Here is a 19,204-nt window from a genome sequence, read left to right as displayed (position 1 = left end):
AATATTCAAATTTTGTCCTTAGAGAAGCAGATATTGAGGAACATTCATTTATGACGACTGCGTCTTCAGAGGTTCTTTTGGCAATGAATTGCAGCCTCTTGTGTTGTGTATACGATTTTGTTGTAACCACAAGATTACTGAAATAAAAAAAAAAAAAGCAGCAACTTTACAGTCAAAAGTTATAATTTACCTTTCAGTATTCAATATGTTGGACATAAGTAGATTCCAATGCTAAGCCCAGCAATCTCCTGTAAGAAGAGTCAACCAAGGTGTATACCTATGTCCATAAAAATGGATTCTCACTTTATACGACAGTACTCACCAACCGCTGGATAATTATAACTTTTTGTAGCTTTCTTGAGACAATGACACGATATTAAATACTAGTGATTAACAGCTTGAAGGATCCACTTGGATATTTCTTGGATACAATGCCCTACATTGATTTGTCTTACGAAGGAAGGCATCAGGCTGAGAGATGCCAACTGGACAATGGGAAGTTACCTCATGGGGGTTACAGAGGTAAGACAAGACAAACGTTGTATACAATTGTACACTATTGTTGACTCATGTTTCTTATATGTTTCTTTACTGAATTGTCATGGTAGTTTCATTCGACTTAATTGTCATGTTGGTTCCATTACTTAATTGTGTCTAGTTGGCTCTATTACTTGTTTGTCACGTTGATCCCATTATTTAATTGTCACGTTGGCTCAATTACTTAAATGTCACGTTGACCCCATTACTTAAGTGTCACGTTGATTCTATTACTTAAGCGCCACCTTAGATTACTTTAGTGACACGTTAGTTTCATTACTTAATTGTCACGTTGATTTTATTACTTAATTGTCACGTTAGTTTCATTACTTAATTGTCACGTTAGTTTCATTACTTAATTGTCACGTTAGTTTCATTACTTAATTGTCACGTTAGTTTCATTACTTAATTGTCACGTTAGTTTCATTACTTAATTGTCCCGTTAATTTCATTACTTAATTGTCACGTCAGTTTCATTACTTAATTGTCACGTTAGTTTCATTACTTAATTGTCACGTTAGTTCCATTACTTAATTGTCACGTTAGTTCCATTACTTAATTGTCACGTTAGTTCCATTACTTAATGACACGTTAGTTTAATTACTTAATTGTCTAGTTGGTTCTATTACTTAATTGTCATGTTAATTCCATTATTTAATTATCACGTTGGCTCCATTACTTAAGTGTCACGTTAGTTCCACTACTTTAGTGACACGATGATTCTATTACTTAAGTGTCACGTTGATTTTATTACTTAAGTGTCACGTTGATTTTATTACTTAAGTGTCACGTTGATTTTATTACTTAAGTGTCACGTTAGTTCCATTACTTTAGTGACACGTTAGTTTCATTACTTAATTGTCACGTTAGTTTCATTACTTAATTGTCCCGTTAATTTCATTACTTAATTGTCACGTCAGTTTCATTACTTAATTGTCACGTTAGTTTCATTACTTAATTGTCACGTTAGTTCCATTACTTAATTGTCACGTTAGTTCCATTACTTAATTGTCACGTTAGTTCCATTACTTAATGACACGTTAGTTTAATTACTTAATTGTCTAGTTGGTTCTATTACTTAATTGTCATGTTAATTCCATTATTTAATTATCACGTTGGCTCCATTACTTAAGTGTCACGTTAGTTCCACTACTTTAGTGACACGATGATTCTATTACTTAAGTGTCACGTTGATTTTATTACTTAAGTGTCACGTTGATTTTATTACTTAAGTGTCACGTTAGTTCCATTACTTTAGTGACACGTTAGATTCATTACTTAATTGTCACGTTAGTTTCATTACTTAATTGTCTAGTTGGATCTATTACTTAATTGTCACGTTGGGTCCATTACTTAACTGTCATGTTAATTCCATTATTTAATTGTCACGTTGGCTCCATTACTTAAGTGTCACGTTGATTCCATTGCTTAAGCGCTACATTAAATACTGAGTTAGTTATATTACTTAACTGTCACATTAGTTCTTTGACTTAATTATCACGTAAGTTTCATTTGAAATTGTCACGTTTGTTCGGTTACCTAAATGTCACGCTAGTCTTATTTAAAAACTATCACATTCGTTCCATAGCTTAATTATCCCGTTAATTTCCTTGATAGGTCTATAGTTTGTTGAATTTCGTCCGTTATAGAGAGAGAGAGAGAGAAGAGTAGAGTGGTAGAGATGTCATTAATAGTTGTTAGTACATAAATATGTGAACATTTGTTGTTGTTGTTTTTTTTTTGGTAGCTAGATGGCACTTAGTCACATTTTGAAGGAAATCCCTTAAAAGGCACCTCCCATAAAAAATAATTCTAAAAAAAAACACCTCCTTGAAGGCACCTCTCCACAAGACACTCCCAAGAAGGTACCTCCCAGAAGATACCTTTAAGAAGACTGCTCCCACAAGAGCAACTCTAACAAACTTGTCCGTGTTAATAATAAATGATTCCCCCCCCTCTCCCAAAGCTCTCGTCCAAGAGCAGTGTACTCCTGTTAACCAGATAAATATTGATGACTGGAGTTTTGTCTCTTGATTAAAATTACCGAAGCAAGCGTCCTCATGATATATGGTCAATGGGGACGGCCCGCACAAGAAGACAGGACTGTTTCTCTTAAAGATTGAAATGAAAACGTTTTAAAGGATATGTACAAACAGGGCCGGATTTAGGTATATGGAGGCCCGTGACAGAATTGGTTCTTCCCTTTTTGTTTGAAAGATTTAATAAACCTCAACTTTTTAACACTTATCAATAAACAAACTGACATCTAATAGCAAGCTGCATTTTAGAAGAAAGAAATTAAGTACTTGTACATTGTATATAATTTTACTACTTACAAAACGTTACAATTATATAATATGCAATTTTTTTTTTAAATGTATATTTATTATATTTTAATCTATTTGTGAAGAGTAACACTATGTGTAACTTAAATTCTCTTTTGTGGTGGCCCCTTTTTGTGGAGTTCCCTGGGCTGAAGACCAAGGAAGCCCTGCCTTAAATCCGGCTCTGAGTATAAGTTTATAAATAGATTCAAGAGAAAACATTAAAAGCCTGTAATGAAACTTTAAAAAAAGGTTTACATGCCGCTTTGGCCGCTTTATATAATACACTTTTTTTTTTCACTTAAGTATATAGATCTATATATTATATAGTAAACATTCTTTAAAAAAATGTATAATAATATTCTGACCATTTTATTGATGTACATTGCAAACTACGGATAGCTGTCTTGTCGAGTGATATCTGCTCGGGACATGTCGTTATGATCGTTCTGGGCTCGAATCCTGTCCACAGCAATGTACAACCATCCTGCTGGAGGTTTGGACTAAGATGTAGCCTTCAATACTGAGAGACTCTCCGAAATGTGTAAAATCAAAGACCAACTTGAGACTTGATATTGACATGTTTTAGTGCAATTTCATGCTTTAGCTTTCTCAATACGCTAAGATCCAATCACTTCTGGGCCAACTTGAAAGATGTAGAGGGGAGAAAGAAGGGGGTAGCTGGGTGATCGCTTTTTAACTTGATCCGAGATTGGGACTCGGAGAAAAAACGTGAGCAAACTTTTTAGTTTTTCCATGACAGACAGACGAACAGAGTGAGTTGATAAAATATTTGTATTAATAATAGGTAAAATATTGAGCATACTATATAAAACAACAAAAAAAAAGCTTATACTAAGTGAAATTGCATCAAATATTTCGAATCAACCATGTAAATAATTTTTACACGGCTTTTATCAACTCTTTCTGTCTGTCTGCCTGGTATTGAAGGTGTTAATTCTCGAATCAGTTGAAGTTAACGTGTACAAGATTTCATATATGCTTTCTTTGTAAAATGCTAGACATGTTTCGAATGTTTCTAAAGATCATTACATTCTAGCCCAAACCTCCCTTAAGGTCGACGGGGACTGGTAGCGGGCGGTCCAGAGCTCAAACCACATTCCAGGTAGCCATCCTGTAAAAAAACACATTGTTTTATTATTGATAAACAAGATAAATATATCAATGCACACACACAAAAAGAATAATGTATAACAAACATTAACACTACAACTAAAACTAAACAGCGAAGTTGTACAAGACATAATCGTTGAACCAGTTTCAGTAAATGTACAGTACACAGCCATCGATGAGTATTAATTACAATTTCATTGTCCTAAAACCCGGGCTTAGTACGCCTTTGTACTGTCAACGAATTATTGAAAATCATAACACCACAATCGAGTCTGGATGTGATAAATCTATTGATTTAAACTTGTTTCGTTAATACGTTTCTCAATGAAAATATACATTTTGTGACGAACGGAAATCACATAAAAGAAAACATCTAAAATATCATAGACAATTAGACATGCATAGATCTTTGACTCAGCATAATATTGTTCTAGAGCCATGGTGTCCTATCTGTCTTTCATTCTAGGTGCTATATAAGCTTAAATCTGTATCAGATGTCAAAAGGTATGCAGATCGCAAATGGGTTTGCCTATCTATCTTAAACATGGCACTCATGACTTATCTTGGAAGTCGAAGACATTGCCATTCGTTTGTATTCAATACGTGCAGAATATAGCAGTACGGGCTGACACGGACTGTTCTCAGGCGTCGTAATCTGGATCAACACTAGATTAAAACGACAACACCTAATCAACGCTAGATCAACATAGTTTGTCTTCAACTTTTAAGTATTGCATCCTGTAGGCCTATTCTTAAAATGTAGTTGAAAAAGTTTACTAGAATCTTTATTTAATTGGCGTAGAAATTGGGAAATGTGTCATTTTCTTAAAAAATCTATTGCGCAGGAATACATTTGTTACAATTTAAATAAGTTCAGTGTTTTACAGAAAAGGGAAGCTTGTGTTGTTAATTTGCAAAGTTTTAAGTTTGATTATTTCTAATCTATAAATTCCACGGGATTGTGTTGTAGTAAGGTATTGTATTTATAAATCATGAAAAGATTTTCGAAAGTTATATTGATGTCACAATTTCACAGATTAATCATTTTTTTAAAAACTCTATACATAATAACAGTGGCTCTTACTTTAAGGCAGTGTTTTGATAAACGTTTTCCTTAACGGAACACTTTGATATTCTTGACATTCGAGTATATAGCGGAACACTTTGCTTAGGTATGTAAGAGTTAATTATTATTTTACTAGCTTATTATTACAGCAGTTCGTGAAACACCTATTCAGGTCTAGCGAACACTAGGGTACAGTTTGGAAAACGCTGCTTTAACGTATGGAAATAGTGAAAATTCTAATAACAAAAAATTGAACAATCCTTATTATATATCATTTTTTTTTAATATAATTCAAGCCACAAATTTAAAAAAGGATCATAATTACGAAAGAAATTTAAAAAAAAAAATAAACAAAAGAACTAAAAGACTCCCACAAAAAAGAATAATACTTTCGTAGCATTTTCATACAAATGAATGTTACAAACTATATAAGCTAGCATTCTATTTTTTTGTCCTATTAGGTAGCAGACGTCATCCCCTGATGTATTTGTCATTTGACAAAGGGAGAGAATTTCAAGAGATCATAGATCAGGTAAAGAACACACCTATACATATGCCTATGTTAAAGAAGTAGCAAGCAGTAAAGAATGAGAGTGATACACTTAGCACTGGGAAAATGAGCAGGCAGAATCCTAAATGTGAAAGTAATATTTTATGTAGTCAATAGCAGCGCAAGCAACATCGGCACTTGCTGCTCACTTTCGATACATCAGCTGTGTGGAGAAGGGGGGAATGATGTGTGGAGAGAGGGGGGTAATTGATGTTTGGGCGACATCGTTCCAACCACAGCTAATGCCAAGGCATTATAATGAATTGATCTAATTGTTTGTAAAGGGTCAATCTCTTATTCCTCATGAAAAAAAAAATTCTTTGCTTAAGTATTCCATTGTAATCTTTAACATTACAGTTCCATCGATAATAAGAAAAACTACTAGTTAATTGTTTTTTAAAATTATGTCCAACTTAAAAAAATAGATTTTTTCCTTTCAGAAAAGAAAAAAGTAGCCGTTGTATCAGAACTTTGAATGGTCTAAAATATTATGATGTCGGATTTTCACTATCTTTTCTAGTTTACGAGATCTAAACGGGACGGACAGACAGACATTCCACACAAAACTAATAGCGTCTTCTTTTCCCCTTTCGGGGGCCGATAATGATAATAAGAATGTTATTATTATTTTAGAAAAAAAAAACTAATTTTCATTCTCTGGCACTGCCAGGGTCGAGCTTTATTAGAGGATAACAAAATGAATTGTAGCCTCTTTAACAGTGTTCTCCGACACATCATGTTGCAGGTATGCAGGAGTACTTCTTCCAAGCAACGATAATTTATCTAGGGACGTTTATGACCTCGAATGTGTCTGCTAGCCTCATTCTCAACATAACAGAACTCGATGGCACTATGTCTACTAGCCTCATTCTCAACATAACAGAACTCGATGGCACTATGTCTACTAGCCTCTTTCTCATCATAGCAGAACTCAATGACACTATGTCTACTAGCCTCGTTCTTAACATAGCAGAACTCTTTGGAACTATGTCTACTAGCCTCGTTCTCAAACATAGCAGAACTCTTTGGCACTATGTCTACTAGCCTCGTTCTCAACATAGCAGAATTCGATGGCACTATGTCTACTAGCCTCGTTCTCAAACATAGCAGAACCCAATGGCACTATGTCCACTAGCCTCGTTCTCAAACATAGCAGAACCCAATGGCACTATGTCCACTAGCCTCGTTCTCAAACATAGCAGAACCCAATGGCACTATGTCTACTAGCCTCGTTCTCAAACATAGCAGAACTCGATGGCACTATGTCTACTAGCCTAGCTCTAAGTGTCTACTATGATTCAAGATTTATCAAGGACAACATTTGTTAGAAGACCATTGTTCCTTCTGTTATTTCTTGTCTGGTGATGAAGAATTGTCCATGAGGCCCGTTTGTGCTATCGGCGCTTTTGGGGGGCCCTAAGGCCGGCCCTGTTCCCAATCAGATGTATCTTATTCTACTATAATCTTATATTATTTTATTTTACTTTTTTCTTTATTGTAGTCAGAGTAGAATTTCATCTTTATTTTCACCTGCCCCTCAGTCTGTTAAACTGTTGTGGTACGACACATCATGTGTCAGCCGAGTTTCTCCATTCCGTTTGCCGTCCATTCTTAAATGTTGTTTTCTCTTTGCATTCTCTGTCTTCTTCTTTTCCCTGATATTCCCTGAAGGAAGGTCTTGAGGTGCTCTGAGGACACTGTGAGGACCTTGTGATATGGCCATACAGTTTCATTGTGCCTTCTTTGATAGTAATACTTATTACCAACGTGTAATATAAATATTGGGCAACTATTCAAGTATTTTTGTTGTTACAAAGCTAATATCAACTCAATCTGCCTGACTGTCTGCCTGACTGTCTGCCTGACTGTCTGCCTGTTTGTCTGTCAGTCTGTATGTCTGATACACCTTTTGTACACGTTATTTCTCGTACTTGAAACTTTACCCAACTAAACATTGTCCCCTATCAAATTATGAATCAATAAAAAAAAATGTAACAATTAATTAATAAAAGTGTGGTGTTTTGATATTGATTAAGGAAAATTATATATATAAATGTATCTCCTTAGGTAAACTTTTTTATTGTTTTGAAAAAAAAAATTGGGGAGGGGGGTCGCTTTATTCCCTTATATATACTATTTCTCCACACCTAGCAGCTGTTTACTCCTTTCTACCCGTACACTAACGTTACAGTCACTACTAGACAATGGAATGCTGAGACATTGATACATTTATTGCACTTCCTATATTTGGTATACACTCTCTTCTTGTCCACTTACGACACAAACCCTACAGCACATGATATACAGCCAGTGTTCAAGAGATAGCATAAATGTCTGTCCGGGTATTGATTAATACTTCAAGGCTCAAACAAGAATTAAAAGCTGACTACTGCAGTTTGTTTTTATCTGCTCTAAATATAAATAAAGAATCAGGGCCGGCTTAAGATAATTGGAGGCACTGGGCAAACTTAATTTGGTTGCCCCAAATGAAATAGAAAAATGTTTAAAAAAAAAGTAAAAATAAAAAGACGCAATGTATTGAAAACCCAGAGTACTTCGCTAAAATTATTATAACAAGTTGCTATGTTTAAGTTATGTATAAGTGTGTGTAAGTGTGTGTGTGTGTGTAATATGGTGAGGTTAGAAATAGGTTGTGAATGATGCAACAAAGGTGCTTGGGGTGCCATTTGTGAATACTGAAGTATTATTTTACCCTGTTGATGCTAAACAAAATAATGAATTACCAGTAACAAATTGTCCAATTGGTTGCTTTTTTTTTTTTCTTGACTCATCACTTGTCTAAGTCATTGAATGATTGTGCGAAGTTTCAGCTTGATCCTTGAGTGGGTATGAAAGAAAAAACTGTACACACTTTTTACCAGACAGACAGAAAGACAAACAAGTAGTAATTAGCAGTTTAAATGTTGGACTCGGCCATCACAAACTATTTTAGACTCCAAAAAATATAAAAAAGTATTTTTTTTATATAAACCATTGTATGTTACCCCAATAGGATAATATCCCAACTGACAGTCTGACGTTACCTATAACGAAAGTACTTTTACAATTCCTTGCTTTTAATTCTAACTGTATAGGAACATGTTAATGTCCAAAATGTTTCTGTTTAATTTCTCTAGGAAGTGGCACGAGTGTTAGACGACGAGGATTTCAATCGGTATGGGTGCACTCCATCTTGGTCAATCCTACTCCACAAAAGTCCATCTTACACAGACGAGTCCGTTCTGATGAGGAATGACCTCCTGGCCGCCAATAAGGTCAGTTCTTTGGTCTATTATAGACCTCATTGACTTAAACTATCTAAAACATGTCAAGTGATCAAATCGAGGGAAAAAAAAGTTAATGATTATATCTGGTACGCCATCAATATCTTCGGAATGGAAAAGGATCGTTACATCTATATATATAATTCTCTTCTTCCCTCAACGATTTAAACGAGAGGTAAGAAGTAAAGGAAAGATCACTCTGCGGATAGTCCACGAGAAAACAAGAGGGGGAGGGGAAAACACGTAGTCACAAAATAGTAGGGCAGACCATTACAATATCACTCTTTCTTTTTTTATTTTCTACCTCACATTAAAAAAAAAAGGGGGGGGGGAGTAATCTACTCTGTAGTAACTATCGAAGCGACAGAGCACGCTCAAGAGTTTGGACACAATGGAAAGATCACTCTTTTATTTTTGCAACTCGGACGGAGGGAGTTATCCTAGGTGATTTAAGAGTAAAAAAAAAAGTCAATTTTCGTTTGAACATTTCGGGAGATTGGTATGAGTTATCAAAAGATTTTAATAATTTCCCGATATTTCCAGGACTTTTTCGTATATTTTCTAATTTCAGGAGATTTCTAGGACCTCCTGTTAAATCGACATGAGGCCGCAGGAAATATAAGTTATAAAATGGTTTAATTTAATAATTAATACAACTAAAATTAGCGCGGGTCCTATAAAAGTGCTGGCCCCACTGCGGTCGCATAGGTTGCAGTGGCCTAAGGTTGGCCCTGAAAAATATCGGTGTATGCTACGCCGCGGGTCGACTAGTCAGATACCATCTAGTGCAATACAATAAAAACCGAATTATTTTCAGATGGAACAGTCCACCAGTTACGACCTGTTTGACCCCCTGGTGGCGGAGAGTAGCAAGCCCAGACGTGCTGTCCACTACAATGGACTCAAGTACTACAGACCTAACCGAACACACCAGTATTTGACCACAACAGAGCTCCGAGACTTCGCCGAAGGAGACGTGAATATCAAATATGGCCGCCCAACACGGACAACGTATGGACATGATAATCAGCTAGATAGCTTACTGTGTACTGTTTTTTTAACTCTTTCTTTCCTGATAGACGATACCATCGTTCATTTTGACACCATTAAATTAACTTAATTTTTGGGTTTGTAAACTTTAATTTGTGTTATATAAAAAGGGCATACATTTATTTATAACAATAATAACATTTTCTAATAAAAAGAACACCAGTTTTGAAGTTTAACCCTAACAGGCTAGTGAAATATAAATGGGAAAAAATAATAATTCCTTTCTGAACATGGAAAATATTTACGGGGAGATAGAGTTAAGCCCTCGTTTTTGTGTGACATAATAAAGAACAAGATATCGTATTTATGTATTGTACCCTTATTACCAGTCAGCCATAGAAACAGGTGCCTCTGTAAATCGCAAAGTCTGAAAGGGGTTTCTTAAATTGTACTGACCTGTTAGATCTAATGTTGTATAGTGAAATAGTATAATAAGAATCTATCTGTACCATTTGGAAAAGTTTAAAAGTTCCAATATGAATATATCAATGTCCATTAACTGTAGAGTTAACTTTATTTTTATTATGACCTCTATATAAATATTAGAAGTAGACTACATGCGCACTATATAACTTTACTCGTGATTAAGCTGTGTTGCCAAACATTCGGCCAGCGGGCCACATTCGACCCTAGATGTGGTTAGCTCTTAGCCTAAAAACTTCTTTCCAAAGCGTCAGAGGATTGATTCAAATGACCTTAATGTGGCAAGCGGCAGCATATTGGCATTGCCTATACAGAGAGCAAAATGAGGCTTTAAATTATTTTTTTATAATCCACGCTTGCAATATCCTTCGGACTAAACAAGCCAATTACTCCGCTCAGCAAGAATATACAAGTCTGATCGTTCATTAAAGTACATCAGAAGATAAGGTCTTGTCTTACCTCCACTAGTGCTTCTATCTTCAATTTGAATTAGGGCAGAAAATCTTATGGGACTAATGCAGCTATTTTTAGAGTGGTTAAGATCAGGTTTATTTGGAGCGATGTACCAGAGAGCAAGGCTCATATGGCCGTGATTACAAAGAGCCCAAAATATTTCCTAGAGTTTAAATCATTATCACTAGAATGGATCCAATAGTTTAACGTTTATGATCTCTAATCCCTAAAACAACTCCGTTTCCCATAGGGGTTGAAGTGGTTGAGTGGTTAGGCGCTTGGCTTCTGAACTTGAGGTTCTGGGTTCGAATCTCGGTGAAGAATGGGATTTTGAATTTCGGGATTTTTAGGGCGCCCCTTAGTCCACCCAACTCTAATGGGTACCTGACTTAAGTTGGGGAAAGTAAAGGCGGTTGGTCGTTGTGCTGGCCACATGACACCCTGCTCGGTAATCGTTAGCTAAGGAAACAGATGACGTTAGCATCATCTGCCCTAAAGACCCCAAGGTCTGAAAGGGAAACTTTACTTTGTTTACTTTTCTGACGAATCCAATTGACATCGAAAATAATGTAATAAACGTATTGATACACAAATCAATGGATGGGTGAGAATCGGTACTTAGATATACACTTATAGAACTGATATTTACACTATTTTAATTGTTGACCTTAGGTTATTGCGAGCCAGACAAAGGTCAAACTCAGCACCTCAAGAAAGGAGAGACTTTCTTCACCGTAAGTTCATTCTTTGTATTGTCCATCCCTGGTATTCTTACCAAATGTAGGGGCATATGTAGCACGATCGGTCACTCATTCACAACTTGACACAAGCATTAATGTCTATTGGTCTTGTCGCTTTCTTCCCATTCACAGTCCTTATACTAGCCTTATAGGAATGTCTCTTAGACAAATATTTCTAGGGCCCAATGTCGTTTTTTTTTTCAATTTTTGTTAAAATCATTAGAACAAGAAATATTATAATTGTTTAAATCAACTTTACGTACCATAAGCAGAATAAGTGGATAAGTTTCAAACTTCATGTTAAGTCTACTTTTGTGAATCTGTTGATGACATGAAGTTATATTGTGTGTTTATACTGCGTATTCAATCTTTTCATGCTTTTTACTTAAAGAATTCAATTGTTTTATTTCTTTGAGAGAAAATCTGTTTTTTTTTATTACCGTAGACAAGATTTCCCGCATTCACTGGACGCTGGGATACTTGTAAACTATAAAGACACATTCCCCTTCCTATTCCCTTATAACTTAAGTCTAACACTGTTACCAGTGAATAAGAAAGACTTTACCAAGATCTAATAACTTCAACTGACAGCTTCAGTCCTAGCTTTTAATAATGAATGTTTATTAATGTGGAGAAAGCTGCCCGTATGCTCTCTGAACTGTTGTCTCAATCGTCCTGGGTTTGAAGCCAGCCCACTGCCATAACCAGCCGTCCTGCATGACGTATGGAATGTATGTAAATATTTAAATAAAGATCTTTTTTATTAGAATGACATACCCACAAAATAGAAAGTGTTATGTTTTCTATTATTTATTCACGTATAATACGTGAAAATAATTCCTTTGACAATTTGAATATTTTTTCTATACATTTATTACAGTATTATTCGGTGTTATAACTATTTCTTTACAACGTATGTATTATAGAGATTTTCTATTTAACTCTATAGAACGACTAGTTATATCTTAAATTGCTTACCAACATTCTATCCCATAAGTCCGTTTCTTTTTGTTCATTAATAATGTATTTAATTAATGTTATGTCCCTCTAATTTGTAATAAGGCATTTCTTCACCAGATTTCTTTTTACAAAGCTCTCATAAACCCACTCCGTCTGTCTGTCAGGTGCACATTTTGTACTTTATATCTCCCACTTGTTTTCCTCGGATCGAGTTGAAACTTAACACAATTATTCATTGTACCTAACAAAACATGAATTTAAAAAAAATTAAATAATTAATTAAATTATTTTTGTAAATAATTAATTTTGTTTAATATAGAAAATAATACATAAATCTTAAAGCATTGAGAGATATGGTTATAAATTTGCATTAATTTCCCATATATAATTTGTTTTTGTTTTTTTACAATTTTTTAAAATTTTGCTTGTTTTTATTATGTTCAGATCTGGAAGAGATACGCCAGAGCGCAGTCATCAACAGCAATCCTCCGTAAGTAGTCTGCGTACACATTTCACAGTTTGGTTTACGGGCGTCCATCCTTTATCGGCCCAGGGGACACAGACATTTCTGACTCGAGTTTCCTGGGCCGCATAAACGCATTAGAAAATCCAATCAAATAATAAAAAGGTTATGCGGCTTATTTATGTTCTCAGGTTCGGAAATGTCCCTCAATACACACATTGGACATGACTGTCTTAGTTCAACAGTTAGTGTGGTCTCGCTTGTATTTGGGGTCCCCATGGGGTTGATCAGTAGAATCTAATTACCCATTTTATTTATTTTTTTTGACCTAGACGTTTAAACTGTAAATTTAAGTACAAGCGTTTGAACAGTTTGTTAAATAAGTGATTTGATAAAAATAGTTTGTTTTTCAAGAGGCTGTTTTTTATTTTCATTGTCTCTAGAAGTCTTTACTACACACTTCTGACACCGCCCATTTCACTTGTTAATCTATTATTAAAGGCTTACAGAGGTATGTCTAAACAAATATAAGCCTCATGTATTTTCTCTTGCTTAGGTACTTGGATCTCCAAGAAGTCAGGGAGGGAGAATCTCTCCATTCGTACTTGACAGGAGCACGCTACAACAGGTATTATAGGGGAAATAATCCTCGAATTACAATTTGACTTTTTTGTCACATATATTTCAAAGTTATCTCCCTTACTAAATTTAGTCGATATTTTTCTCTCTAACTTAGGGTTCGTTAAACAAAAGTATTCAATTTGTCTTTTCTACTTCTTCTTCTCTCTCTTTCTCTCTGCCTCTTTCTCTCTGCCTCTATACTGTTTACGTCCCTACTTAAAATAAAAACAGAATTTAAAATGTTCTCAAGTTAGTAACTAATGGATGGGCTGAAAAATCAACTGACATTGGATTGTATGTAATGAATCAATTTGGCAAGTCCACACTGTTTTCTTATAATTTAATTTAATCTTCCACTTGCAACTAAGGGTTGTTTTTTTTTAAAATCAATTCAGACACTTAAAAATTCACCAATAATATTTATATCGAAGATTTTAAATTGAAACAACAGTAAAAGTCTCACTCGCTAATGAAACAATTTTCATGTAATTAGGATGCATTGTTTGGATGCCAAGAGTGTTGCCAACAGTGGTGTTTACATGCCAAGAGTCAATCCAGGCTTGGGTTGCTTTTTCTCAGGTCCCAAAGGTTTATGGTACTTAGAGACCCTAAAGCAGGATCAGGAACCAGGTAAAAACTACAACAGTAAATGGGGCATACTTTCTTGATCTATAAAGTATTTTTCAAACAACAACAGTTCATCTTTGATTTGAAATTTTCATAAATTTAGAATGATGAAAAATGTATTGTTGTTTTTTTTTTAAACTAGGAATAAGTTTTTATTTCTCTTTTTTTTTTGTTTGTAAAAACATTTCTTAGCATTTGTTTTAATGACATCCTTAAAAAATGTCTTTTGTTTATAACCTACCAATATACACACTTTATGTTTATATGAGGTCACTATGATGTCGCACTCAAAGTCCACAATCTATGGCGCGTTGTTAATAAACTAAAGTAAATTATATTACACAGGAGAGAAGACTCAAAAATAAAGTAGCAATTATACATAAAACATTGAACCATAATCTACAAATACAAAAACAAAATCTAATAAAATACTCAGAAAGACACAAAGATAATGGTACATTCCTAGTTCCATATGCTGAGACAAATTTGTACAAATGCTCCTTCTTCCCTTGTGCTATTACAGCATGGAATGGGTTGCCTAAACCAGCCAGGAAAACCAATGACTTGACAGAATTTTACTCATTGTTAACATGCATGAATAAATGTATGACGCGTAGGACGTAATCATCTTCTTTTTGAAGTAATGTCTGTATTATATAAAATAAGATAAACTTTCTAACGTCATAAAGGAACTACCATAAGTGTTAATCGCGATTTTACTGAAAACCTGATCTTTTGCCCAAGTATGAGTTGTCCATTTGAAGGCTAGTTAGACATTCAACTTTTAGTGTTAGTTCATTCGTCGATGCTTAAATTATATATACACATGAATCCAATGTATACATCACATACTAGTCAACAGGTTTGTAACCTCTGGAATAAAATGTTTTCTCATGTTTCAAGGTTCCCAGGAGGACCATGTTCCTGTACCGCCACCTGTGTCGCCCAGACTTCAGGAGGAAACATCCCACAGCGCTCCTGGCCGAGATAGATCTTTAAAAATTCCTCCCATAGTTGGCATCCAACCTGCTGATGAAAACAAGAAGGAGACCAGCCCCAATCCAACTGATGAGTTGAAAAAACCAAAGAAACAAGACCTGGGCAAATCAAAGCATAAACACAAGAATCTAGACCTCAATGTCACTGGTGAGCTATTTATAAGAATAGAATGTTACTATTCGTGGTCCCACTTAAAAATGTGCAACACTGTTTACAATTAGGACATTTTAACATTTAGTATCTCCACGACACACTTTTCTGTTTCATGTCCAACACCATGACTCTCTTCATAGGTGAGGATGGACTGTACATTGGAAGCACACCAGAGTCTAATATAACTATTCACGAGATGTATCTTAAATGTTATTATAGTCCCAATAATAATTATCTTTTTCATTACTGTCAAGTTAGATATTGATTGGTTTTTTTTAATGTGCTTATAATATTAATGGGGGCGAAGGTGGTTAAGTCGTTAAGCGCTTGGCTTCTGAACCTGGTGTTTCGGGTTCGAATTTCATTGAAGAATGGGATTTTGAATTTCGGGATTTTTAGGGCGCCCCTGAGTCCACCTAGCTCTAATGGGTATCTGACTTAAGTTGGGTAAAGTAAACGCGGTTAGTCTTAAGGCTGGCCACGTGACACACCGCTCGTTAACCGTTGCAACAGATGATAAGGTCGTAAGGTCTGAAAGGGGAGCTTTACTTTTTTAAATAACATTAACAGAAACTTTCTTTAAGTTTTTATCCATTCACTTTGTACCTATGGATTCTGAAGGGTATGGCCTTGAGAAAATGTCGGGGATGATATGAAGTCATGCAGATATAGCGTAGGATATATTGAAGATCCCTCCCTTTCTAATTGTGCATTGCTTTATAAAAAAAACCCACGAAGCTATAATTAGAAACTAGAAATGATCCAAATGTTCAGTTTTACCAGGACAACCTCTATCCACTCTAGTTGTGTATGGGTATGATAGAGGTCATTCTGCAGCTGACAAATCTTTATTTAAGTTGACTTAAACCAGGGGTTCTCAACCTGTGGATCGCGACCCCTTTGGGGGTCGATTGACGATTTGCCAGGGGTCGTCTAAGACCATCGAAAATATGGATTGTTTTTGTCTATTCTTCTTTTGCTGTGTGTAGGAGGAGGTGGGGGGGGGTCGCGGCCGAGTGGGGGATTTTAAAAAGGGGTCGCCGAGCTTAAAATGGTTGAGAACCGCTGTTAAACGATTCACTTCATTTCCTTCCCGTGTTTCCTCATCTGATAATTTCAGCCTTTTGTACAAGCTGGTCCTCTACCAATTTATAGTTAGACAATACATTTATCATGTGGGAAAGACTTCATCCAGTCTCCTCGTTGGATTACTGTACATTGTAGTACTTTTAAACTTGATCTGCTCTTATTAAAATCCTATTAATGTACTTCATCCTTCTAATTTTGGATCAAGGGTCCTGGGAAATTTAATAAACATGATCATTGATGAAGCGTGAGCATTTCGTCCTGTTGTGTCTATTTTGACTCTATATACCAAACAATATAGTATTTTAAATGTCCGTTATATAAACTATAAATGTTCTAAAAACTGTTAATATGTTCTATAAACTATTAAAAAATTATCTAAACTACAAATACATTATCTAAATTTATTATCCAACTGAAGTTTCATATCCTAAATGTTAAATCTGTTATGTAAACAATAAATGTGTTATCTATGCACTACATTTTTGTCCAAAGGTAAACAACTGTCTATCAGTGGCATCAAGTTACCGTCCATCTTCAGTCCGAACAAAATCACGAGCAACGACGAGCTCACTTACAAGTTGAGCCAATCCAAATCTATCAAAGTTGTGGCGCTGGACAATGGCGAGAACAAAATTGAGGTAGAAATGAACCAGGTTCTAGCTCCAGTTTTAGACAGCCCGACTGTCAGTGATCTCAAAGGAGAAGCGGGCAGGAAATCGCCTAGTCAAGAATCAGCCGCCCTTCCAGAGCAAGTCTCGGATTCTATCGTTGAAAGGCGTAAGCACGAGACGAGTCCGATACCGGAAGAGTACATTGTTCAGGAGAGCAATGTGAACAGCTCGAGTGATGGCGTCATTGTTACCAATAGTGAAACTAACTTGGATGTATCGGAGAAAACAGAAGTCAATCTTGAGGAACTGTTAGCCAAAGTCGAAAATAATGAAGAGATGTCGAAAGAAATTTGGCCAGAGGAGACGGGCGGAGAGCCAATTGATGCTGTCTTGAGCGAAAATACCAAAGACAGCGATGCAGACATTTCTGACCATCCCTTGGCGCGCCATGAAGACACAGAAGAAACACGAGGTGATATTGAAGGTCAAGCAGACTTTGACCAGGACACGCTGGATGCAGCAGATGATGTTGTACAGGAGGACGAGCTTGACGAGGACGATGAAACTTTAAAGGGAAAGGACGCTCAAGCTGTTTCGAATGGAGGCGTCGCCTTTTTCTTAACCGAACACGAAGGAGAGTCTAAAGTAACAACTGAAGGACATAAAGAAGAAGACGTCCTATCTGACGATGATGGAATCAACTAAATAACTACATCGTAAAACAAATCCCACTACAGCATCTCTGTCTTTATCATTAAAGACTTAAACTTACGTTGAGTATGTTACAAGTATGCGATGTAAGTCATTTAATATCATGTAACATACTACCATGTATATATATTTTATATGAACTAGATATTTTGACAATAAAATTTTTAAAAACATTTATAGATATTGTATAATTTTCCTAACACACTTAAACATTTACTCTCCTGGGTAGTAGAAAATAAGATTCGAACGCCAGTGAGTTCTATTTAGATTATTTAACCAGGGCAAGGAAGTCAAACCAAATTAGATTTATTTAGTTTTTACTTTGAAAAATTACATCGGTCAAACTAGAGTTTTCCCCGTGTGGCCAACGGGCTAGTAATTCTTTTCTCAACGATATACATCAACTGTTAAATTTCTAGGAAAATCGTTAGAGTTCTTTTTGAGATCAGATGTCCAGGTTCCTGCTGGGTTCAGGTTACATGACGGAGTGACTTGAATAGAGGTATTGTAAAAAACTTTCTATGACTCAGGCATTATTCTCATCATGTACAATATAAAGAGAATGCCTCACTTATATTGAGGCCTGAAGCAAGAAGTAATGCAAAACAAGTCTAATTGTCTATGATTGTGATTTACTGACATGTTTTATCATTTAAAGTGTTAGTATTGTTCCTTTTTTTTTGGTCCTCTTTTGTAAGACTTTGTTCTCCTTGCCGACTTTCTTTGGGTGTAAAAGATAATCCTACATAAGCTCTACTTCGATCTAATACAATACACAACTGTTTCTATTACAATCTAACCCATGAGTTCTCTTCCCTGAAATAGTAGACTTCCTTAGAGTTAGACAAAGATCATCCCGCGTCTTTAGGCGCAGTTGGCGACACGGTCAAAGTGACGATCAACTGACCACAGTAGTAATACAGGTACAATTAGAAATACCAACATAAATACATGCACACATCGATCAAGTAGTCCACATATATTTCATACATTAAGGACATCAATAAAGTATTTTTGCTACAATAAATTTTTTTTACAAATTCACAGACTATTTAATACTGTCCCTAGTTGTGTGTGTGTGTGTGTGTTACACCCTAAATAGTGTGTGACGTGTTTTCTGAGTTACACGTGTATAATAAACACTAGGCTTTAATGTGTTTTTTTTCGAGGTAAAGAACACCATAATTGATGACGCAATTGAAACTTTAATACTGGTGTAAAATCAGTGTTGGAGTAACACAAGGCTGCCTACTCTCACCATTTTTCAATAGTTTCAATTCAATGAAGATGGAAGATGCTCTTGAGGGCTATGAAGGTATGTAAGCGTTGGAGGAAAAAAAACTAACTTGCTCTTCACTGATGACATAAATGGTCTGGCAGGGACATACAATGACAACACTTAGGCAGAA

The 19,204-nt window shown here is 35.5% G+C and overlaps 1 protein-coding gene across 5 annotated transcripts in view; it reads left to right on the top strand.

Moving 5' to 3' along the window:
• LOC106060361 (uncharacterized) overlaps positions 1 to 17,972 on the top strand; it is a 37,707-nt gene extending 19,735 nt beyond the window's left edge. For 2 of the 5 annotated variants that reach the window (XM_056012816.1, XM_013218202.2), the window contains exons 2-11: positions 198 to 522; positions 5,523 to 5,593; positions 8,749 to 8,886; positions 9,713 to 9,906; positions 11,494 to 11,555; positions 12,966 to 13,011; positions 13,541 to 13,612; positions 14,099 to 14,235; positions 15,136 to 15,378; positions 16,966 to 17,972. In XM_056012816.1, coding sequence (XP_055868791.1) covers positions 432 to 522; positions 5,523 to 5,593; positions 8,749 to 8,886; positions 9,713 to 9,906; positions 11,494 to 11,555; positions 12,966 to 13,011; positions 13,541 to 13,612; positions 14,099 to 14,235; positions 15,136 to 15,378; positions 16,966 to 17,789 — 1,878 coding nt within the window. In that variant the 5' untranslated portion in view covers positions 198 to 431 and the 3' untranslated portion in view covers positions 17,790 to 17,972. Of the gene's footprint in view, positions 1 to 22; positions 523 to 5,522; positions 5,594 to 8,748; positions 8,887 to 9,712; positions 9,907 to 11,493; positions 11,556 to 12,965; positions 13,012 to 13,540; positions 13,613 to 14,098; positions 14,236 to 15,135; positions 15,379 to 16,965 lie in introns of all 5 variants that reach the window. The other 3 variants (XM_056012815.1, XM_013218201.2, XM_056012817.1) reach the window with 2 other exon arrangements.
• The last annotated feature ends 1,232 nt before the right edge of the window (positions 17,973 to 19,204 follow it).

This window comes from Biomphalaria glabrata, chromosome 15, assembly GCF_947242115.1.
Source record: "Biomphalaria glabrata chromosome 15, xgBioGlab47.1, whole genome shotgun sequence".
Taxonomy (NCBI): Eukaryota; Metazoa; Mollusca; class Gastropoda; family Planorbidae; genus Biomphalaria; species Biomphalaria glabrata.
Note: the sequence above shows the minus strand (reverse complement) of the source record. Positions and strands in the feature narration are given on the sequence as shown.